Here is a 20,443-nt window from a genome sequence, read left to right on the forward strand (position 1 = left end):
GCAGTGGTGGCCTAGCGGTTAAGGAAGCGGCCCTGTAATCAGAAGGTTGCCGGTTCGAATCTGAGGTGCCACTGAGCAAAGCACCGTCCCCACACACTGCTCCCCGGGCGCCTGTCATGGCTGCCCACTGCTCACTCAGGGTGATGGGTTAAATGCAGAGGGCAAATTTCACTGTGTGCATTGTGTGCTGTGCTGCTGTGTATCACATGTGACAATCACTTCACCTTTTTTTAAAGATTATACAAGCACACAACATTCATTTCAGTTCGCGGACGAAGCCAGCATGTGAATATTCCATGTGATCCATGTGTTTCCACGTGGGAAAGGATCAAAACTATGGCATCAGAACTATGAATGAACACATGTGGAATCAGAGTAAAGGGCGGCTATTTTGAAGAAAATACAATATAAAACATGTTTTCAGTTATTGAATGTGTTCATTCATAGTTTTGATGCCTTCAGTGAGAATCTACCAACGTAAATGGTCATGAAAATAAAGAAAACACATTGAATGAGAAGGTGTGTCCAAATTTTTGGCCTGTACTGTATACCAAAATGATGTTAGTTAGCTCTTCAGTAATTTTGTGGCAACATTTCTTTTTGCTGTTAACCAAATGACAATACAGGCATTTACTAATATATTAACTACATGAACCTCCAGCAAAAACAAACTTCTGGCCTATTTATACAAGGTTTTAATTGAAGTGGCCATGGTCATTTTGGAGGGAGATGCGACACAGTAATTTTAGCATCAAGGTTACCTTCAACTAACTATCATATTTTTTTTTTGAAAAATTCCACAAGTGGGACATTTACAGTTTACATACATTTTACAGTCAAAGTCGAACATTTACATTTGCCTTTTAAACCTAGCAAATATTATTTGTAATATTGTACCTCTTTTGCACATAGAATGACTTAAATATATTAGTCATATACATTTATTTTTCAATTTTGTCAGCACAGAAGAGTGCAACACAATAATTTAAAAGTAAAAAGACAGCACATGGAACTAAAATATTTTTTATTGGATTTAAAATAAATGCAGACTGAGCCGCAACCTTTAAACAAACACCATAGTTTACTATGAAGCATAACAGAATTTGTTGTCTTAAATATTCCAAAAATCATTTTCATTCCAAAAGTGCAAAATTGTAGTGGAAAAATTTGTGATTAAACACATACAGGTAGTGTTAAAAGAATCCTGGGCAAATATTTCTAAAGAAAAAACATGGTACTATTTTCCAAAACACTGAAATGTAAGTTTTAGTTTCAAATATTGAATTTTTTTTTGTTTAACTACCATCTCTGCAGGATAAAATCTGTAAATAGGTGCAAAATGCATTTAAAGCTGGAAAGTGACCTGGAAGTGACAAGTAGTGTCTGTAGAGAAGCAGTGTAAAAACATTTAAATGTGAGGAGAATCCTGAGATGTTCTTAGTGGTGAGGAACTTCCTGAAATGAGATTCATGCTCTAGACACCATGAAGCGTCTTCAGAACTCGGACCCAATTGAAAAATCTACAGCTGCTGCCTGAGATATGAACTTGTCTTTCCAATGAAGCAAGGAGACACACACACACACATACGGAAGTGAAACTTTGGTTAAACCCTTCATTATTACAATAAATGTCAAATTCACCAGGGGGATTTATAATGGAACACTACTCACTGTACTGGAAAACCAAACTAAAAAATGCAGATGATGACAGCAGGAATTCTGTGATGATTCTGGCAGATTATGCACTTAAAAAAACACAACACAACATAAAACACCCCTTGGTACATGCATCGGATTATTAAAGCATTAAAAAAAAATCAAATATGATCTGATCCCCCCCTTTCCGTCACATTACTACTTTTGGGTGGGTGTAGAATTGATGTGGACATGGATGATTCAAAATTGATTCATGAATCAATTTTCTACATGTTAACTGACCCAAATATTATGTAGAGGGATCTCAAAATGCAGAGGTCTATGGAGAGTCTATGGCAAATAACCTCCGATTCGCAGACATTAAAAATATTTGCTATTTAAATGTGTGATGATATTACACACTCACCTGTCCACAGTGCATGCATAATGAACGTAACATTTAAAAAATATATAATGTGGTAATAAAATATGTTTAAGAAACACCCAGGTTCACTGGTTTTACAGAGCACATTATAAATGTGCTTCCTTAATATATATTGAAAGTAAATGTATTATGAAATGTTATAAATACTTTGCTTTAAAAAGATGCATAAAGACGCATAATTTGAACCGCATCACAGCCCTGAATCATCTCAACTCCTTATGGGCAGTCGCTGCCATCATAGATCACCGGCTTCTCCATGGTTAAGTGAAAGAGGACCTTCTTAGAGATGAACCTGTGGAGAAAAAAGGAGATGAAATGACATTCTGCATGAAACACACACATACGTCTCCTGGAAGAAACCCTTGGCCAGTACCTGGAGAAGGAGTTGTCCAGGATGAGGGTGTAGAGTCCTGGGCTGCGGACCTTCAGCTTCCCCTGGATATTTTCTTGGTGTGAGTTGCAGCGCGTCAGTGGAATCAACACCTAAAGCACAGAGATGCTTCTGTCACAGCTAGCACAATCTGAACACACTTCTTACACAGGAGACATGCTCTTGGTGCTCAAGTTTCCTAATTTCCCTAAAACTTCAGGATAAGCGTTAAACTGTCAGAATTTTGCTGGTCACCACTCAGTGTTTGCTGATCCTGTCTATTAAAATCCCAACTTGCTGCCGTGTAACTGAATCCCAAGACGCTGCAAGGACACTGATCCCGTAAATCCTCTTGATTCAAGGGGCAGCTAAATGCAAAAATGTTGTATTTGACCAGACCTGAAAATGGACAGGATTCCTAATCATATCAGAGCTTATACACACACACACACACACCTTGGACTGCTCCACTGGCATGTCTGAGTTCTCTCTGAAGACCACAGAGAAGGAGATGCTTTTAGGCTCTGAGGAGAAGACCCAGCTGAGGGTGGGACCACAGTCGACCATGGAAACGGAGATCATGCTGTAGCAACTGGATTTAATGAAGATCTCACGTGAACTGTCACCAAACGCAGAGATGTCTTCCAGTGTCAGAGGAACACACATGCTGCAGATCACACACACCCCTCATCATCATCATCATCATCACAACACCCCTCCTACTCCTCAGTGGGTCCCAAACTCACGTCAGCTCTCCCAACTTCAGAAGGTTGATCTCAGCATCTTGCAACGTGGCCACGACCTCATCCAGGTCATCAGGGCCTGAAGAGCTGAACAACGTACAAACATCCAATCAACATACAGGAACATTTCAACTTTTCACCCTCTGCAGTATACCTGTGCAGAAGTGTGTGCGCAGTGTGTGTGTGTTAACAGCTGTAAGATGTAGAGAGGAATCCATTATTTTACACTAGCAACCAGAATTTAATTTACAATTCAGTACGATACAGCTAAGATGCTATGGGCGTTGTGTGTGTGTGTGTGTGTGTGTTAGTGTTCCTTACGGCTCTGCTGTGCTGTGTGACAGTGAGTCGCTGTCATATATGCCATTCACTTCCTCCTCAGTGATGATGTCATAAGATGCGTCTTCTTGTTTTGTATTGGGATCGGTAACTAAGCAACAGAACACAAAATCTCAAATTTAACACTTAAAAAATCCGAGTCACAAATTCAGTGCCAGTCTCAGAATTCAGGAGGCACCCAGTGCTGGATTTGACTGGTTCTGATGAAATATTGCTGGCGAGGGACCTACAGCCATCACTCCACCGTAATGCACTCACACCCACACGCAGACGTGGAACTGTGCGTATTCGTACCCGTAACCTTGGCTGTGGGTTTGTAGTTTGCATGCTGGCCGTGTGTGTGTGTGTGGAGCTCGGCAGGAGTGAATCGTTCCACCACAGCAGTGTGTTGTGTGTAACACTCTCTGCAGCAGCGCTCCTTCTTCTGACTGTACTTTGTCAATACATAGTTATTACTGCAGTAGTAGCAGAAGATTCGTCCACACAACCTGCAACACAACACACACAGATCATCACACACATCCAAACACATTATGAGAATGTTTTATTTGCACATGGAAGAACTTTTGATTTAAGCTGATTGGCAAAAGGCAACGTGCAATGGTTAGAAGTGTGTATGCAGATGTGTGTGCGCGTTCAGGTGGCATTGTGTGTACTGCTTCATCTGTTCTCTTAAAGGTCCCCTGAAATGAAAATTGAACTTTGTGAGATTATTTAACATTAATACAAGTTCCCTCTCGCCTGTCTATGGTCCTGCAGTGTAAAGAGCAGCCGGATCAGGAATTTCTCCCTTCATAAGGTTACAGGACGTCCTGTCTGTGCCAAACATTGTGGTTGGTGTCAGGGGACCTTTAAAGAATATTTATATCTTACAGATGAAATATGCACTGATCATCTGAAATGCAGGAAGATGGGTAACAGACCTGCAGTGGTGTCTCCGCAGGTACCAGGTGAACTGACCCTGACAGTCCAGGCAGTGTTTCACCTCCCTGTCAACCAGCCACCACTGTTCCTCCGCCCTCAGCTTCTGCTCAAACTCCAGGGCGTCTGTCTTCTGCCACAAAGCGTCTTTATCCCTGAACCCCAGAGAGAGAGAGAGGAGCAGCAGTCACTCCACCTCTTACAGAGAATCCAGGTCAGATTCACTGACTGACAAGAGACCAAAGATACAACCAAATAGATACTGACCAAAGAGACACAAACACATCAGACATAATAAGCAGCTCACTTGTGTGTGTGTGTGTGTTCATGTGAGATATTTACAATTCGAATGCTCCCAGCTGTCCAAACACAGGCAGGATTTAGAAGAGACATGAGCCTCTCATATCTGTCCTGGTGTATTTCACCTCCATCACCCCATGTTTCTCTCTTGACCGCCCAGCGGGTCATACCACATTTTGGGTTGAATGTAGCTAATAAATGTGTGACCCATCAGGAGAGCTGATCATTCAGTATTCAGGTATCAGCTGACCTTATTTTATTTCGGAACCCAGATGTGCCCATGATGCATTATGGTGTATTATGATGTATTATGAAGCACTATGCCATGACCTTAGAATTCTCCAGATCTTTCAGTAAGTATTGGATGTGGCACCACCTCCAACTTGGGGACAGATACCACAGCATGTCTTCAAAGATCTACTGGAGTCCAGACCATGATCAGACAGGTGGTTGTATTGTTATGGCTGATCTGTGTATACAGCCTTTTTATGGGGGATTGTGGGACTGTGCTTTTTTCTCTGCACTTCTCTCCCTCGGTCGCTGCTGCCTCTGAGGGGGAGATGAATAAGTGTCCCCTGCTGGGACCACAGTGTGTGATTTCCTGAGAACAGTCAGGTTCGAGGAAACTGGCAAATTCTGCATTCCTGCATGCACACACACACACAGACACACAGATTACACTGAATATGGAAAAAGGATAAATGTAAACGTAAAAATTAGAATTCAAAGGGATGCAGCCATAAACCATGCATTCGTGTGGAAGGACTCACTGAAGTTCAATTCTCTAACTTTCACTTTCTGAGCTAAAGAACCATCAGAGGAGCTACACGGACATGAAGCCTACTTGATGAGTTCGATGAGGCGCTCCTCTAGGTTGGTCTTCGTATTGCTCAGGTCCTCGATTTCTGCAGCCATTTTGACAGCCTCTGTGTCCAGCTGCTCTGCTTTCTCCTTCAGTCGCTGCCTCTCTTCCCGCTCCACACACAGCGCCTCCTCAGTGCTGAGAGAGACGGAGGAGACACGTCAACCAAGGAGGGAGAGCGGTTTTATTCATCATGACGTCAACTGACCTGACAATCTTCTCTCTGAGTTTTTGATTTTCCTCTTCACCCTCTCGTATGAGAGCTTCAGACTTTGTGATGTGAGTGTCCTTCTCCTCGATCAGCTGAGAGTACTCCTCATTTACTGCCTACACAATCAAACACAGAGCATTAAAACACAAAGCAAGTCCTCCAGCCCCCTTTCTCTCTCTGAAACATCACAATGGGTTCAATTATCATTCTTGACCTCAGGAACATCTGGTAGAACCCTACATGTGACAGAAGCTGAGGACATGCACTTCCAACTACTGAGAAAGATGTGTGGAGTCTTGTTTTTTTGAACACCTTGGGCGTGAGTTTGATTGTGAGAGCAGTGAAAATGTCCTCCATGGTTTCCTTTCGCTCTGATTACAGTTCGGCTGCACCAGAGATGCTGTTTCAGAGAGCTGCTGTTAAATTTATTCTCACAACTGAAAGTGTTTCTAAATTAATCCTCCATACCCAACAGCTCCTTCTGAACAGGGCCTCCACAGAATAGTTTACCACATGGTGTGTTTGTGTGTGCGCACATGATATGTGTAATTCACAAATTCAATATATTGACATTGACATTTTGCTATTTTATAAAAGAACTGTAGTTGTTCTAATTCTGGACCGTTTCTATAGTTACGTGTCGCCTGGTTGGACTAGACGCCTTTACTCACCTCCAGCTCAGGAATTTTGGCCTCCAGAATACATGACCTCTCATTTTCAGCCTTGAGTAGTATCTTCAGCGCATCCAGCTCGTCTCTGAGGCTCTGCATCGGGATAAAGACCGCATTGGATAACCGGCCTAGATGCTGCTCAGATCAATAATCAGATCATATAAATCTTCTTCTGCGTGCACACAGCCCCACATGGTAATTAATACGTTAATTACCGTATTCTCTAATTGCTGTATTTCTCTACTAATGGCCAGTGTCTGTCAATGAAAATTGGCCCAACAGCACAATCAGCATGAACATTGTCAGCAGTCACTTAATCCATTAACCTGTAAATCCAACCATTTAAAATGAGGCTGCTGAGGCTCAGAGAGGAAGTCACAAGTTAAAAGAGACTGGACTGGAACGACAAACCGAACTGACACCGGGTACAAGGACACTTCATGTGCTGTGGACCAGTGTTATCTAAAGTTGAGTGAGTGAGGTTACTGGACAAGTCTATCCCAGCCAATAAAAGTTGCTATTAAACTTTACATTTACAGCATTTATCAGACGCCCTTATCCAGAGCGACTTACAATCAGTATTACAATCAGGGACAGTCTCCCTGGAGCAACTCAGGGTTAGGTGTCTTGCTCAGGGACACAATGGTAGTAAGTGGGATTCGAACCCGGGTCTTCTGGTTCACAGGCGAGTGTCTTACCCACTAGGCTACTACCACCACAAACTTTCCTGGCTGTCTGCATATTCACCAACATGTGCTCAGGCTGTGCAGCCAATCAGAATGCTCTGATTCGTACCTTCACCTGGCCCTGCTGGCTCATCATATCAGAACTCATCTGGAACTTCACTGCCGCCACCTCCTCTCTCCTGGCATCGCGCTCCTGTTGCAACTGGCACTCTGCCCACGCCACTTTCTCCTGAAGTTCCTTCACTGTGTCTGGAAGCTTCTCCGTTCGGAGCAGTTGCTCCCGCAGGCTGAGGTTCTCCTGGCGCAGCAGCACCAGGCTGGCGTTCAGCTGCTCTGCGTCTCGGGCGCAGGCCTGTAGGTCTTCGATATGCTGGCGTGCCTCCTGGCATTCGGCGGTTATGCGGCAGAGGTTGATGCCCAGCTCTGCCATCTCGGTGTTGGCCCGGTGAAGGCCCTCGCGTGTCTCTGTGTTCTCCAGCACCAGATGCTCATTCTGGGCCTTCAGCTCGGACAGTTCAGCCTGGGTGGCCTCCAGATTCCCAGTGGCTTCCCCGCGGCCGACCCTCTCTTGGTCTCGTTGGTTGGCGAGGACTTCCTCCCGCTGGTGGCACTGCAGGAGTTCAGCCGCATGGGTCCGGTTCAGCTCCTCTGTCTGCACGTTCAGCTGCTCCACCAGGAGGCGCAGTTCAGCACAAGTGGCCTCTGTCACCTCCAGGCAGGTTTGGGTGTCGACCTGCTCCTCCCCTGCGCTATGAAGCTTCGTCCTCAGCTGAAGCACCTCTTGCTGAAGTTCAGTCACCTCTTTTCCCTTCGAGGAGAGCTGCTCCGCCAGTACACTCATTTTACCTCGAGCCATCTGCACCTCCTTCACCCCACTCCTCTTCTCCTCCTCCAGCCTCTCCAGCTGCTCTCGGAGTTGAGTGCTGGTCCTCAATGATTCCTCAGCAGCCGCCTGCAGCACCTCCACCCGACCTTGCAGCTCCACGCACTGCTGCCGGAGCTCCTCGATCTGGGACGCTCTGTCGCGGAGCTGCACCGTGAGGTTCGCCTCGCTGCACCGTGAGGCCCCAAGGTTCTTCTCCAGCTCGGTCATCTGACCACCGATGGAGAGCAGCTCCTCCTGCATCTGGGCCTTCACCACGGTCTGGTCCCCGCGCAGCTCCTGGTTCTCCTCCTCTAGCCTCCGAGCTGTCGCCTGATGGGGGGAGAGGACATCATGTCCTGTATTAAATAATGCCCAGTGTGGAGTATGCCATGGTATTAGGAGACAATTTGGAACTTTTGCAAATATCTTATCTTACAATATGATACATTGCATTTAGACAGAGACATCAGAAATGGTTATTCAGAGAAATGAAATGGCGTATAACTCAGTTTTGTCATCTGACTGTGAAAGTGACACTGACCTCTGCCACCGCCACCTGCATGCGTGCCTTCTGCAGTTCCTCGTCCAGGCCTTGGTTCTTCTCACACAGACGCCGCTCGCGTTCAGCCGCATCATCGATGTGGCTGCGCAGCTGCTTCTCAGAGGTCTGTAGGGCAGACAGTTCCTCCTCGAGAGTCGTCCACCGCCCCGCCAGCTCCATCCTGGCCTCCTCAGCTTTCTTGGCCCCGGCCATCAGCTTACTGTTCAGCTCCATCAGGCTGCTGCACTGGACCTTATACTCCTCCATCTTCCTGGCCTGATCCCTGGATGCGCAATCCAACTCATTCACCCGGTGGGTCAGGGCCTCAATCGCTACTTCTTCTGACTTCTTCTGGGCTTCAAGTTTCTGTATGAGGGTCTTCTTCTCCTGCTTTACTTCTCTCTCTCTGATTTCCATATCACACTTCAGCTGGTTAAGTTTCTCCTGCAACTCCCTCGCTTCCTTTTCCCTACCCCCCAGTTCTCCCTGGAGGAACCCTGCAGCCTTGTGTTGCTCCTCCTTTCTTCTCCTCAGGTCTTCAAACTCCTCTTTTAAGGTGTCCGTTCTCTTCTGTGTTTCACGCAGCACCTCCTCCTTTGCCTTTAGCTCCTCATTCAGTCTCTCCACCTGCCTACGCCTCTCCTCTGCATCACCCAGGGCCTCCATCCGTGCCTGCTCTGCCTCTTTCAATTCATCCAGAAGCTCATGGATCTTCTGGGCTGAGGAGAAGTGGCTGGCTGCCCGCTGGCCCTTATCTTCCAAGGCAACATCCAGCTTGGCCATCAGCTCATTGTTCTTCTTCTCAGCTGAGGTCAGTTTCTCCTGCAGCTCCACTCTGGATGACTCATGTGCAGCCTCACGAACTCTCAGGGTGAGAAGCTCCTGGGCCAGGATCCGCTCCTGCTGCTCCAAGGCCTCCAGGTCCCTCTGCAGCTGCTGATGGTTGGCCTGGGCTTCCAATGAAATGTCCAGCTGCCTCTGGAGCTCCTGCAACACGGAGCGCAGCTCAGAGGCCTCTCTGCCCATCTGCGTCACCTTCTCCACCAGCTCATGCTGACACAGCTCCGACTGGTCCAGCTCCAGACGAAGTTCATCCACCGCACTCAAGCATGAGTCGTCCCCACCCACTCTGTCACCCAGGAGACCAGAGCGATCAAAGTCGGGGCTACTGGGGAGATCATGAACCTGTCAGAGGAAGACACATGTAGGATGTAGCATCACTATGGACAAATCAGTCTCGGTCACTTGCTACTACATACTAGGATTACATACTATGAAAATATAATTTGATTTATTTTTGTCAGAATGTATTATTTATCATCGTTCTTTTCGACTATTCTTGGATCAATACTGAAGGAGACTTTTTTTGGGGGGGGTATGACTTTGGTCTTCGGTTTATAAGTTGTTGCTGTGAGGTTCATATGGTTTTATATCACTAATCAGCCTTTTTAATGGCAGCTAAACTGACATGAAATACTATACCAAGCAAGGTGTAAGTAATGACATCAATTAAGGTTAAAAATACTCTACACTGACAAAGTGGATGCGATTTTCAGCACAGACCCAAATCAGGACTTCACACATTGCAAGCATCAAAGGTCTAGTCTTGGCTAGCACCCTTATAAAACTTTCACACCTTCCCTTTAAACAGCTTGTATTTAACTTAAGCGGTATTACACCAACAATGAAATTCTTTCTGGCCCACATAGTGGCCTCCCACCTCCAAGTTCAAATCCCAGCAGGGACCTCTCAATACTTTACACAGCGCCCAGTGTCTCGGGATGCAACCCAAAGTGAGAAGGCTAAGCATAATGGAAAGTGATTTCATACTTTTCAATTTAAATGATCATTTCCACAGCTAGTTCAGGCAATAGTTGTAGTTGTCATGACAAAATAACAACTAACTGCTATTTTTTATACTGTTAACGGCATTTTAAAGAATCTGACTCAGAAGTGACAACACAAAAACCAAAGACCAAATATTCTAGTTGATCAATTGTCAAATATATTTTTTGTATTGAATTTATAATATTTGTATTAGTCATTATTATTTGTTCGATCTATAGACCTGGAAAACAATATGAAACCGTTTATTAAACATTAAGATAAAATAATAGTCTCGCCAAATAAGTTAAGACTTTATTCACTTAAACCCCCCTCAATACTGATCCAAGACACTGCACCCAACGTCCTCATTCTGGACGATTTAAACCCCCTTTCACCCTCCAGGTCGTACCTGAGAGTAGGAGCTGGCCAGACTGCTGATGCTGGAACTGCGACTTGGCGCCTTCCACACATGACTGGGAGAGTTGGACATTCCCAGAGTCCTTCTGAAAAACATATTTACACTCACATTATATACACACAGACACAACACAACTTCATTTACATTTACAGCATTTCCAGAACGCATTACAATCAGTAATTAGAGGGACACACCCCCTGGAGACATTCCAGGTCAAGTGTCTTGCTCAGAGACACAATGGTAGTAAGTGCAGTCAGTAACATATTGCTGCTGCATGTCAAACCAGCAGAAGGAAATATTTTAATTAGTTTCAGTTTAATAATTTAATTAGTTTCAGAGTTTACAGTTTCAACATACCTGGCAAAAGAGGGCCAACCTGAGTCGAGGTCATGACCTCGCGGTGCCACATCAAACTGGACTTCATTAAGCTCATAAAGATGATTGATGATATCACCACAAAGATGACTTTTGAGGAAGGGGCTTCGGCTGAAGTACCAATCACTGCCAAGTCACACAAACACACTGGTCAGACTTTACATACAAAACCAATGGATTCAGGGAGGACCAGACATGATGAGGGAAGGTGATTCACCACCCGGATACACCCAGACAGCAGAAACCTGCCAGTGATGAAATGACAGATGACAGCCAACACATGGGTGTGGTTAATAACGTGACAACATGTCATGATATTTTCAATCTGATTCTGCATCTCTTTATACATTATTACAAGATTCTGTGGCTGGACCATCATAGGAGATGAATATGGACCAGTCAAGAACTTCATCCAGTCCAGATGCTGCTGAGGCACCACAGAGATCAGCAGGTCTGATGATCTACTGAATCACAACACATCACCATACACAACATCCCACAAGATTAAACTGAAATGAAGAATAAAAACAGACTCTTCCACTTCCTGTACCGTCTCTCTTCTGATGTGGCATCACTTAAATGTCACTGAGAGACCTTACAGTAAAACTGAAATCATCTCCAAAGTCAATTCAAGCCTTAAAACAAAAAAACAAATAGCTTTCTACCACACACACGCACAGTTTCACAAACCTGTGATGATTAGACACAATGAAAGAGGAACAGCGTTTATGGGAACCGTGAACACACACACACACCTACAAAACACTAACTGCTCGACACAAGACAATTCATTCACTCACAATAGCAGCCTGTACTGCTTAGGGCTTTGGTGGGTAATTTCAATCTCACACACACAACTGCACACACACAAATGCATGCTTAAAAATAAGATATATATAGTGTTTTGCTATATATATATATATATATATATGATGGCCTGCAATATTGCGTCATTGCGCTATATATATATATATATATGTGTGTGTGTGTGTGTGTGTGTGTGTGTGTGTGATGGCCTGAAGCAGGCCACCCAAAATGATCAGTACTTGGTAATTCCTCATTTAGTAACTGTCACAGCTTGTAAATGCCTTCTGTAATTCTTACCTGAGACCAGTCATTTTTTGCAAAACGCTTGTCATTCTTGGGCCATATTGCATAGTCTGCTCTGTTTCAGATTTTCAGTGATGTTTAGGTGAGGGGACTGAGGATCTTGAGGTTTTGTCATGTTTATTGTAGTAGGACCCAACCTCTTTAATTTAGTGCTTTTTAAAAGATGTTGGCTTCCAAAAGTAACTGGTAGTTTCTTGAAGCTGAACTTGAAGAGTTTATTGTAATTGTTAGACAGTACATAGTGAAACGAAATAAAGTTTCTCCAGAATCTGGTGCTACGTGTAACATTTTAACAATGTTCCATACTGACATAAAGTGCACGTGTGCGACACAGACAGACTGAGCTACATAAAGTGCAAGCATGGGACACATGCGGTGCAAGAATAACATTTCTCAAAAAACATGTAGACAATAATGAGACAGACAGAGAAAAACTAGTGAAATGAATAACAAACGTGCAAAGTAAAAAATACTTGCAAATAGTTCTTGTTTCTGCAATCGGACACCCATTTAGCAAAATGCATAAAGCTTGTTTAAATGCTAATCTGCAGATTTTAAATGCATTCTCGGTTAGAAACGGAAGTGACCACCAGCTGAAAATAACTCCATGCTTCATGCCCAGCCGAGAGCATGTCAAGGTGTGACACTGCATCATTTAGGAGATTTAAAATAAAGATGTGTATAAATATGAAGGAGCTAATATTTCTGTACGCAGAGAAGCCAGAGAAGGGAACGTTTTACCTGGTGACTCGCTGGTTCATTAAACACTGCTGCATGGTGTCAGCCAGGCGCTGGTGCACCAGGGAGTAGCGGATGAAGGCCCGGCCCTTGCCCAGGGACGTCTTGAGCTGCACACAACACACAACACCTGCACATGGCTCACCTACGTCATACGATGATGATTATCATACAGCATGACCCATCATTAGGTCATTCTAAACCGGCTCATCCCTTCCTCCCTCGGAACACTCATGGTGTTAGAGAACCAGGATTAAGTTCTTTCAGCTATGTGATCTGCTGGCTCACTATGGGACAGTCTTACTCCTGCAACCGCCAACCAATCACGATGAGTCCACAGTCGACGGGGCCTGAGTGTCACCGGCCCAAACTGTTGTCCCCACTAGCTGGTGTGCTAAAGAGTCGTGAAAGGCACAGGGGAGACATCCTACAGTGAGACAACAAAACAGAGGCTTGAACTAGACTACTATGGGTTGTAGTAGCCTAGTGGGTAACACACTCGCCTATGATCCAGAAGACCCAGGTTCAAATCCCACCTACTACCATTGTGTCCCTGAGCAAGACACTTAACCCTCAGTGTCTCCAGGGGGGGACTGTCCCTGTAACTACTGATTGTAAGTCGCTCTGGATAAGAGTGTCTGATAAATGCTGTAAATGTAATGAGAACTGCACCTGAATATAAATTCTGTGTGTGTATTAGCGTGCTGTTGCATGTTTGTGTTAATTACCCCAACGTACACTACTAGTCAAAAGTCTGGTCATTTATGAGTCAGCCATGACAGGCACCTGGGGAGCAGTGTGTGGGGACGGTGCTTTGCTCAGTAGCTCCTCAGTGGCACATTGTTGGTTTGGGATTCAAACCGGTAACCTTCCCATTACGGGAAGTTTTTACAAACCAGGGATCTTTTACTGTGATGTAAAACATTTATTTTATTGGATTCTTCAAAACAGCTCCATCTTAGTCTCCATAACCACCACAGAGTATGGGGGTCCAAACTTTTAACGGGTAGTGTACTACTGCCTCAAATTAATGCCATGATGTAAAATCTTTTTTATGATACCAGTCACATGACCTTTCCTAATTCCCCTTTCCCTGGAGCCTGAGAACCCTGCAGAAACTCAAGGACATGGGTACCTCCGCTATGGACTTGACAAAGCGAATCCCATCATTGGCACCTTTCACCTTGACCAAGCAGTCAGAGAAATAGTCCCAGTAGTCCTTCCTGGTACCAAGAAAGGTGGTCTTCTCCTTCTGGTCAAACTAAAAAGAAAGTGACGGGAAAAAGTTCAACAAACGCAAACATGATCTGTGGTCCACTCATGGGTTTATGTTTTTTTTTTTAAAGCACCAAATTCAGTTCTCATGCTTTCAGTGTTAAAAGGCAGTTCAAACTCACAGGGTGGCAAAATATACAGAGTTCCCTGATCTCCGCTGTGTCCCCAAGAGGATGCTGATATAGGCGTTTTGACAAGGATGAGGAAGTGCTTAATTAAACGGTTCATTTTATTAACCTGGTCTCTGCAAAATGTTTCAGATGAGGAGAACTAGAGAACTTCCTCAAAAACATGCAATCCCAGTAGCAGGTAAAGGTGTGTGAGGAGGTGTGTCAGGATCGGGTCCAGAAGGGGATGGGGATGTTTCCCTGTTGTGTGCTCCATGTAATAAACCCCCTGACTTGTGACGTCATGCGTATGCGTCCTCCTTCCTCGACAGTGTATTTGTGTGTGTCTGTGTGTGTGTGTGCGGACCTCACCTGTAGCAGGTATTCAAGTTTATAGGAGAACTTGTGCAGGTTGGAGCTGTCATCAGTGATCGGCTCTCCACCCTCCTTAAACTCTCTGCTGAGTTCAGCTACCGCATCTGCAGCCAAGAAACTCGACCAGTTAGTGCTAACACACACACACACACACACTTCTCATCCATACAACTTCACCCACTGTACCATGAAGATCTTGGATGATCCTCTGAAGCTGGCTCTGTCCCACAGCTGGTCCAGTCGCCATGGTCACGCATACGGGGTCAGGGGGTCGTGGGCTGACTGCTGTGTCATATGCAGCAGAGATAAGACAGACACACACACACACACACACGTCCCTACCCACCAGCACGGCCTTCTAAAGTACATTTGAAGACATTTTTCTATATGCAACCAATTGGTCACTAGTGCACTACATTACTATTACTGCATAACTACTCATACTAGCGCCTGCCGTTGTGAAGTATGTTGCTTCAGTAGGTATTTAGGTGCTGTATTCGTCTCTCTCACTTGTTCATGATGTTCTTGGGGACTTTCGGAGGTTTTAGGCTTTTCGGCTCGGCTGTTGCCGCTTCAGGTTTCTGATGGAGACGAAACAGAGAAATAAGAATCATCTGCTGATGATCCGCTCATGAGAAGACGACCTACTGTTTGACAATCTGAACAAACATACCTCCACATATTTACATGGTCGCTTCGGGACTCGGCGACACTTTTCGTTCTCACACAAACTTGTTAGCGGCGACCCCTGTTTGACTGACAGCCGCCTGAGCCGCCTGGAGAAGCAGCTTACGGCCCGTTTTGAAGATAGAAACGCTACTCAGTTCAGATACTCTAATCAAACGGAGGAAGCAGAAATGTGCAGGACTGTGCCTGCTTATTTAAATAGATTTAATGTAAATAAAATTGTTGACGCCCCGTCGGAAATCTCTGGTGTCTGATTGGTTGTCGTGGCAGCAGATCCCTCCTCCTCCTCCTTTCTATTGGACGACCACGTAGCTTGGTTGCAACACGCGCGTAAACACACGCGTCACGTGATTGAGATTCGTCTAAACTGTCCAAAAAAAAAAAAAAAACACGCAACAGCGGGCGCAACGTGGATGACGCGCCCTACAATAAAAACCATAATCGTCATCAATCATCTGAATCAATAATCAATCATTATAATCAGCCATGTTGTCGCCTCATCGTATACAAGTACACAGAGCGACGAGACAAAACCGCAATTTAAAAATAATACACCAACACAGGACACTGCGCACCGACCCATAATATAGTGCAGGTCGAGACAAGCCAGACGGACGAGTAGCAGCAGTATGATGGTACATCACCGTATATGAATTTAGTATATACAGTATATAATATGATAATAATAACAATACTTTTACCTTCAACCACTTCTGGACTCAATCCACCCATTCCTTGCACACATTTTTTACGTTTTACTTTCACTTTAGTCATTTGCACACCTTCACCCTACCTGTTACACATATTTTATTACCTGTTAGACATAAAAGTGTATGTTTGCAATATTTGCATATTTGTTCACTGTATACTTGCAATATTTGCAATACTGTGGTCTATAGCAGTCGCTAAAGCATTTCACTGCATTTCACACCATGTATGACTGTGTATGTGACAAATACAATTTTAAAGTGATAATAATAAAAGTAATATGATATGATAGTGTGAAATTGTAATAATAATAATGATAATAATACAGCAGTGCAGTGTGAGGTGGTGAGAGATGTCTAAAAGTGTGCAACACTGTTTGTTCGTACAGTTTATTAAAGAAAGTGTATAATTAGAGGCTTTGGGGCTGATGTCTCTGAATGTGACAGGCGGAAGCAGCGGAACGTGTGGTTAGAGATAAATGTCAGTTGCTCAGTTCTCTGTCGCAGTTCGACTCTCCTACGGGGAACCAGAAATGTCTACGGTCATTCGCACGGCTCCTGCGGGGAATTTGTTGGTCGCTGCTGATGAGGTGTCGCTTGCTGCCACCCGGCCGGAACCCGAGCCCGATTACTCGACCTCCAACGACTACTGCGACAAGAGCGACGTGGTGAGAATCGGCTCCGTCGCGACCGTCGTCTTCTTCTCGGGCGTCATCGCCTTCAGCCTCCTGGGCAACACGCTGGTCCTGGTGGTCCTGGTCCGGTTCGAGAACCTCCGGTCCGCGACCAACAGCGCCATCCTGAACCTGGCACTGTCCGACCTGCTCTTCACCCTCGGCCTGCCCTTCTGGGCGTCCTACCACCTGCGCGGATGGACGCTGGGCGAGGCCAGCTGCAAGGCCGTCAGCCTCGTCTTCCACGCCGGCTTCTACAGCGGCGTCCTGTCCCTGACGCTGATGACGGTGCAGCGCTACCTGGCGGTGGTCCACCCGCTGTCGGACCGCGGGGAGGCCCGCTGGCCCGCCCTGGTGGTCTGGGCCGTCAGCCTGGCGGCCGCGGCCCCCGCCCTGCGGAGCACGGTCCAGGAGCACGAGGGCCGGTTCTACTGCGAGTACGACGCCCAAGGCTGGAAGACCCTCGTGGTCTACCAGCAGAACATCCTGTTCCTTGCTGCTTTCCTCGTCATGGCCTTCTGCTACACCCAAATACTGCGGACCATCCTGCGGTCTCCGGCCAACAAGCGGATCCGGACGGTGAAGCTCATCTTCAGCATCGTGGTGCTGTTCTTTGTGGGCTGGGCACCCTACAACGTGCTGATCTTCCTAACCACCATTCCACACACGTTCACCTGCGACGTCAGCAAGCGTCTGGACTTCACCTTCTACGTCTGTCGCCTGGTCGCCTTCTCCCACTGCTGCCTCAACCCGGTCTTTTACGTCTTCGTAGGGGTGAAGTTCCGAAGGCACCTGAAAGTGCTCCTGCAGAAGATCCTGCCGGCCCGTCCGGCCAGCGTGGAGACCCAGCCCACCCGGCTGGGCCTGGTCCCATCTCAAGGGTCCATGTACTAGACCGGCATCCTCCTTATTCTGATTCCCACTAGATAAAACACACACACAAACAGTTCCATAATCTGGATCCAGAGCTGAGTTCCATGTCTTCTTTAAACTGTGAACGCTGGCGGCCTGAATTGGTTACATACATGTATTAGATTTTGAATACTTTCCACTTTCCAACTGTTTGCTTTTTATGTTTCGACCTCGTTGCCCCGAATGTGGCAAAATCGCTGTTTTTGTGATTACTGTCTGATATTGGCTGTTTGTTAAAGAGTTGAGATGATCTGAAGTAAACGGCTTCCCGTCCGCAGTCCTCCTATTCATCATTTTGGGTGAGTGAAAGAAAAGAGAAGCTGCCCACATGTAGAATCACTTCAGTTCCACTTCACTCTGTCGGCATTCTGATGTGGGAAAAAGAAACGCCCTTAACTGTCAGCACGAAGGCCATTTGCAGAACTACCGGTACCGCACTACTACTGCACGAATCCACGTTCGCAGTCATGCTCAGAAATGGACCTCTGAACTAGAGAAGAGATTTAATATCCGCCATGCATTATGGAAACAGCAGTATTTCAGCAGTGACATTAAGGCAGTCGTATTAACAGAAAATACGCAGTACACCTCATTACAAAATTAGGCAGGTGCATAAATCTGGGCACCCGAACAGAGAATTTACATCAATGCTTGGTTGGTCCTCTTTTTATAAATATAACCTCCTAGAGACTTTGATGGCTGCCTGGATTCTGATGGCGGCATTTCCGATCATATTCAAGTCGGGGGACAGTGACGGACAAGTCCGGAACACCCTACTTCCCCCTCTGCAGGTATCGCTTTGAAGATTTTGAGCTGGGTTTCGGGTTGATGTCTCTGCGTAACTTCAACAGTTTTTCTTGGAATACCGTGGTGTCCTTCTTCTTCCACCATGCAAACCGCTTTTTGGTAAAACCAAATGACTACGTTTTTTGCATCATGATGCACTTTGCTCCAAAAAGGATCGGGCTTGTCTAAATTAGCTTTTGCGTACAACAAGTGACTCTTTTTGTGGCAGAAAGAGCTTCTTCCTTGTCACCCCGCCACACCAGGTGCAGAAAGATGTTCTTGCAAGTTTTTTGGAGGGTGGTTTGTCTGCAGGTGTTCTCACAGTCCTCCCCATATGCCGCTTCTGCATTTTTCTGGGCCTGCCAGATCTGGGTCTATACACATGTGGCTGTGGCTTCCGTTCCCTAACGAAACCTCTGAGAGCCTTTTGTAGCCTTCCCCTTAACCTCTGGATCCGCATAGCTAGGCCTAACGCGGTTCCCCCAGAACCATTTTAAGAGGATTCCATGGTGTCAGAGGGTTGAGCATCTGAGAAAAGCACAACTTTGTAATTTGCCGCCTTAAATTCCTTTTCTCATGATGGGACATGCCTGTCTATGAAGATCGAGTCCAACAAATGGATTACAACCCCTAATATTCCTGTGGTGAAAATACTTGTCCAGAAAAGATCCCAGCACTCAGCTGGTCCCAGGAAATGGTGAAAGGAGAGTAAACTATAAAGCAGACTGAGGTCATATGACTATAACATCAAAGAACTGTACGATCAACGTAAACTGTATATGAATATCCCCGGGACGGGCTCCACGACCCTGAGTAACAGGACCAAGCGGTTACGGGTAGAGAGTGAGCACGAATGCTTTAGTCAATTATGAATTCGTTTTAATCATTGACCTTTATTCATGTTGACACAGTTAATCGTCAAATTCTGCTCGTAATGATATAGCGCTGCTGTTTTACAAAATATTCGGAATATGTGGATTTTTATGTTCTATAATGGAGCACATGACGCATGTTTTCATCCACCCTGGATGCTCACAGTGATGGTCAAATTGATCTTAAATGAGCGCGTGTCCACATCTTCCTCACTTCCGTCCAGTTGTTTCAGTTGCTGGTGCTCTGGGTTTTACATTGTGGGCAAATGTGTGCATGTCTGCACGTCTTCTGTTAAACACCTGGTGGCGCTTTAGAGTTATTCGACGTTCAGGTGATATTTGACCATCTCATTGGGAAGTGGAAGTTTCTTCTGAGAAGATTAAAGTCGCTGTGGTGTGTTGGGCAACAATAGATCCTACAGTGGTGAGTTTAACGGAAATGTATTATAAATTAATTTAATTTAGAATCACGTGCCGTATCACCATTACAGCTTGGAGATGGAAGGTGTATAATTACCATTCGTATAAATCAATATCACTGGAGACAATGGATGTCCACATAGAGACAAACAACTAGATGCCCATTCAGGGATTTCATATTTGCACATACATTAATAGTACATAAATTATTTCAAAATATGATTGGATAATTCTATGCAAATGAGTGAAAGACAATGTTTAAAGAAAAGAGCCATAGAAAAAAAAAAAAGAGCAGTAAAGTAAAAAGCGCAAAGATTTTGTGCAAAGTGATTTTGTGCTAAGTGGTTTGTGCAAAGTGATTTGTGCAAAGAGTCCAGAGTGATTCTCATACTTCAGTTAAACTGAAATCTATTTCACAATTAAAAACATATGGCAACAGGAACTTTACTGCTCTTTTTTTTTTCTATGGCTCTTTTCTTTAAACATTGTCTTTCACTCATTTGCACACCTTCACCCTACCAGTTACACATATTTTATGTTAAAGACGTAAAAGTGCAATATTTGCATATTG

General features: G+C 45.1%; 2 protein-coding genes across 5 annotated transcripts; one reads left to right on the forward strand and one right to left on the reverse strand.

The window, feature by feature from the left end:
* Positions 1–1,599: 1,599 nt before the first annotated feature.
* On the reverse strand, positions 1,600–15,692 carry fyco1a (FYVE and coiled-coil domain autophagy adaptor 1a). Of its 4 annotated transcripts, XM_028962619.1 has the most exons (21): positions 15,488–15,692; positions 15,325–15,395; positions 15,001–15,099; positions 14,812–14,918; positions 14,193–14,318; positions 13,061–13,167; positions 11,192–11,335; positions 10,826–10,919; positions 8,590–9,774; positions 7,293–8,378; positions 6,498–6,590; positions 5,824–5,942; positions 5,598–5,753; positions 4,456–4,608; positions 3,827–4,020; positions 3,515–3,623; positions 3,197–3,280; positions 3,065–3,117; positions 2,907–2,974; positions 2,454–2,563; positions 1,600–2,372 (listed from the first exon to the last, which is right to left on the reverse strand). In XM_028962619.1, the coding sequence occupies exons 3-21, from the start codon at positions 15,059–15,061 to the stop codon at positions 2,297–2,299; spliced, it is 4,125 nt and encodes a 1,374-aa protein (XP_028818452.1). In that variant the 5' UTR covers positions 15,062–15,099; positions 15,325–15,395; positions 15,488–15,692; the 3' UTR covers positions 1,600–2,296. The 4 variants fall into 4 exon arrangements, with proteins under 4 accessions (XP_028818452.1, XP_028818451.1, XP_028818449.1 ...); XM_028962618.1 differs by having other exon boundaries at positions 2,907–3,117; positions 15,001–15,096; XM_028962616.1 differs by having other exon boundaries at positions 2,907–3,117.
* Positions 15,693–16,688: 996 nt separating this feature from the next.
* xcr1a.1 (chemokine (C motif) receptor 1a, duplicate 1) lies at positions 16,689–18,067 on the forward strand. The gene has a single exon (XM_028962187.1). It carries the CDS (start codon positions 16,742–16,744, stop codon positions 17,774–17,776), a length of 1,035 nt encoding a protein of 344 aa, XP_028818020.1. The 5' UTR covers positions 16,689–16,741; the 3' UTR covers positions 17,777–18,067.
* The last annotated feature ends 2,376 nt before the right edge of the window (positions 18,068–20,443 follow it).

The sequence above is a fragment of the Denticeps clupeoides genome, chromosome 19 (genome assembly GCF_900700375.1).
Source record: "Denticeps clupeoides chromosome 19, fDenClu1.1, whole genome shotgun sequence".
NCBI classification, from domain to species: Eukaryota; Metazoa; Chordata; class Actinopteri; order Clupeiformes; family Denticipitidae; genus Denticeps; species Denticeps clupeoides.

Excerpts from the sequence above, each read along its gene's own strand:
- xcr1a.1 (XM_028962187.1), top strand. The coding sequence starts at position 16,742 with ATGTCTACGGTCATTCGCACGGCTCCTGCGGGGAATTTGTTGGTCGCT.
- fyco1a (XM_028962618.1), bottom strand. The coding sequence starts at position 15,061 with ATGGCGACTGGACCAGCTGTGGGACAGAGCCAGCTTCAGAGGATCATC. Across the intron at positions 13,168-14,192 it reads TTGTCAAGTCCATAGCGGAG|CTCAAGACGTCCCTGGGCAA; the intron begins GTACCCATGTCC and ends TGTTGTGTGCAG. Across the intron at positions 10,920-11,191 it reads GGTTGGCCCTCTTTTGCCAG|AAGGACTCTGGGAATGTCCA; the intron begins GTATGTTGAAAC and ends TATGTTTTTCAG.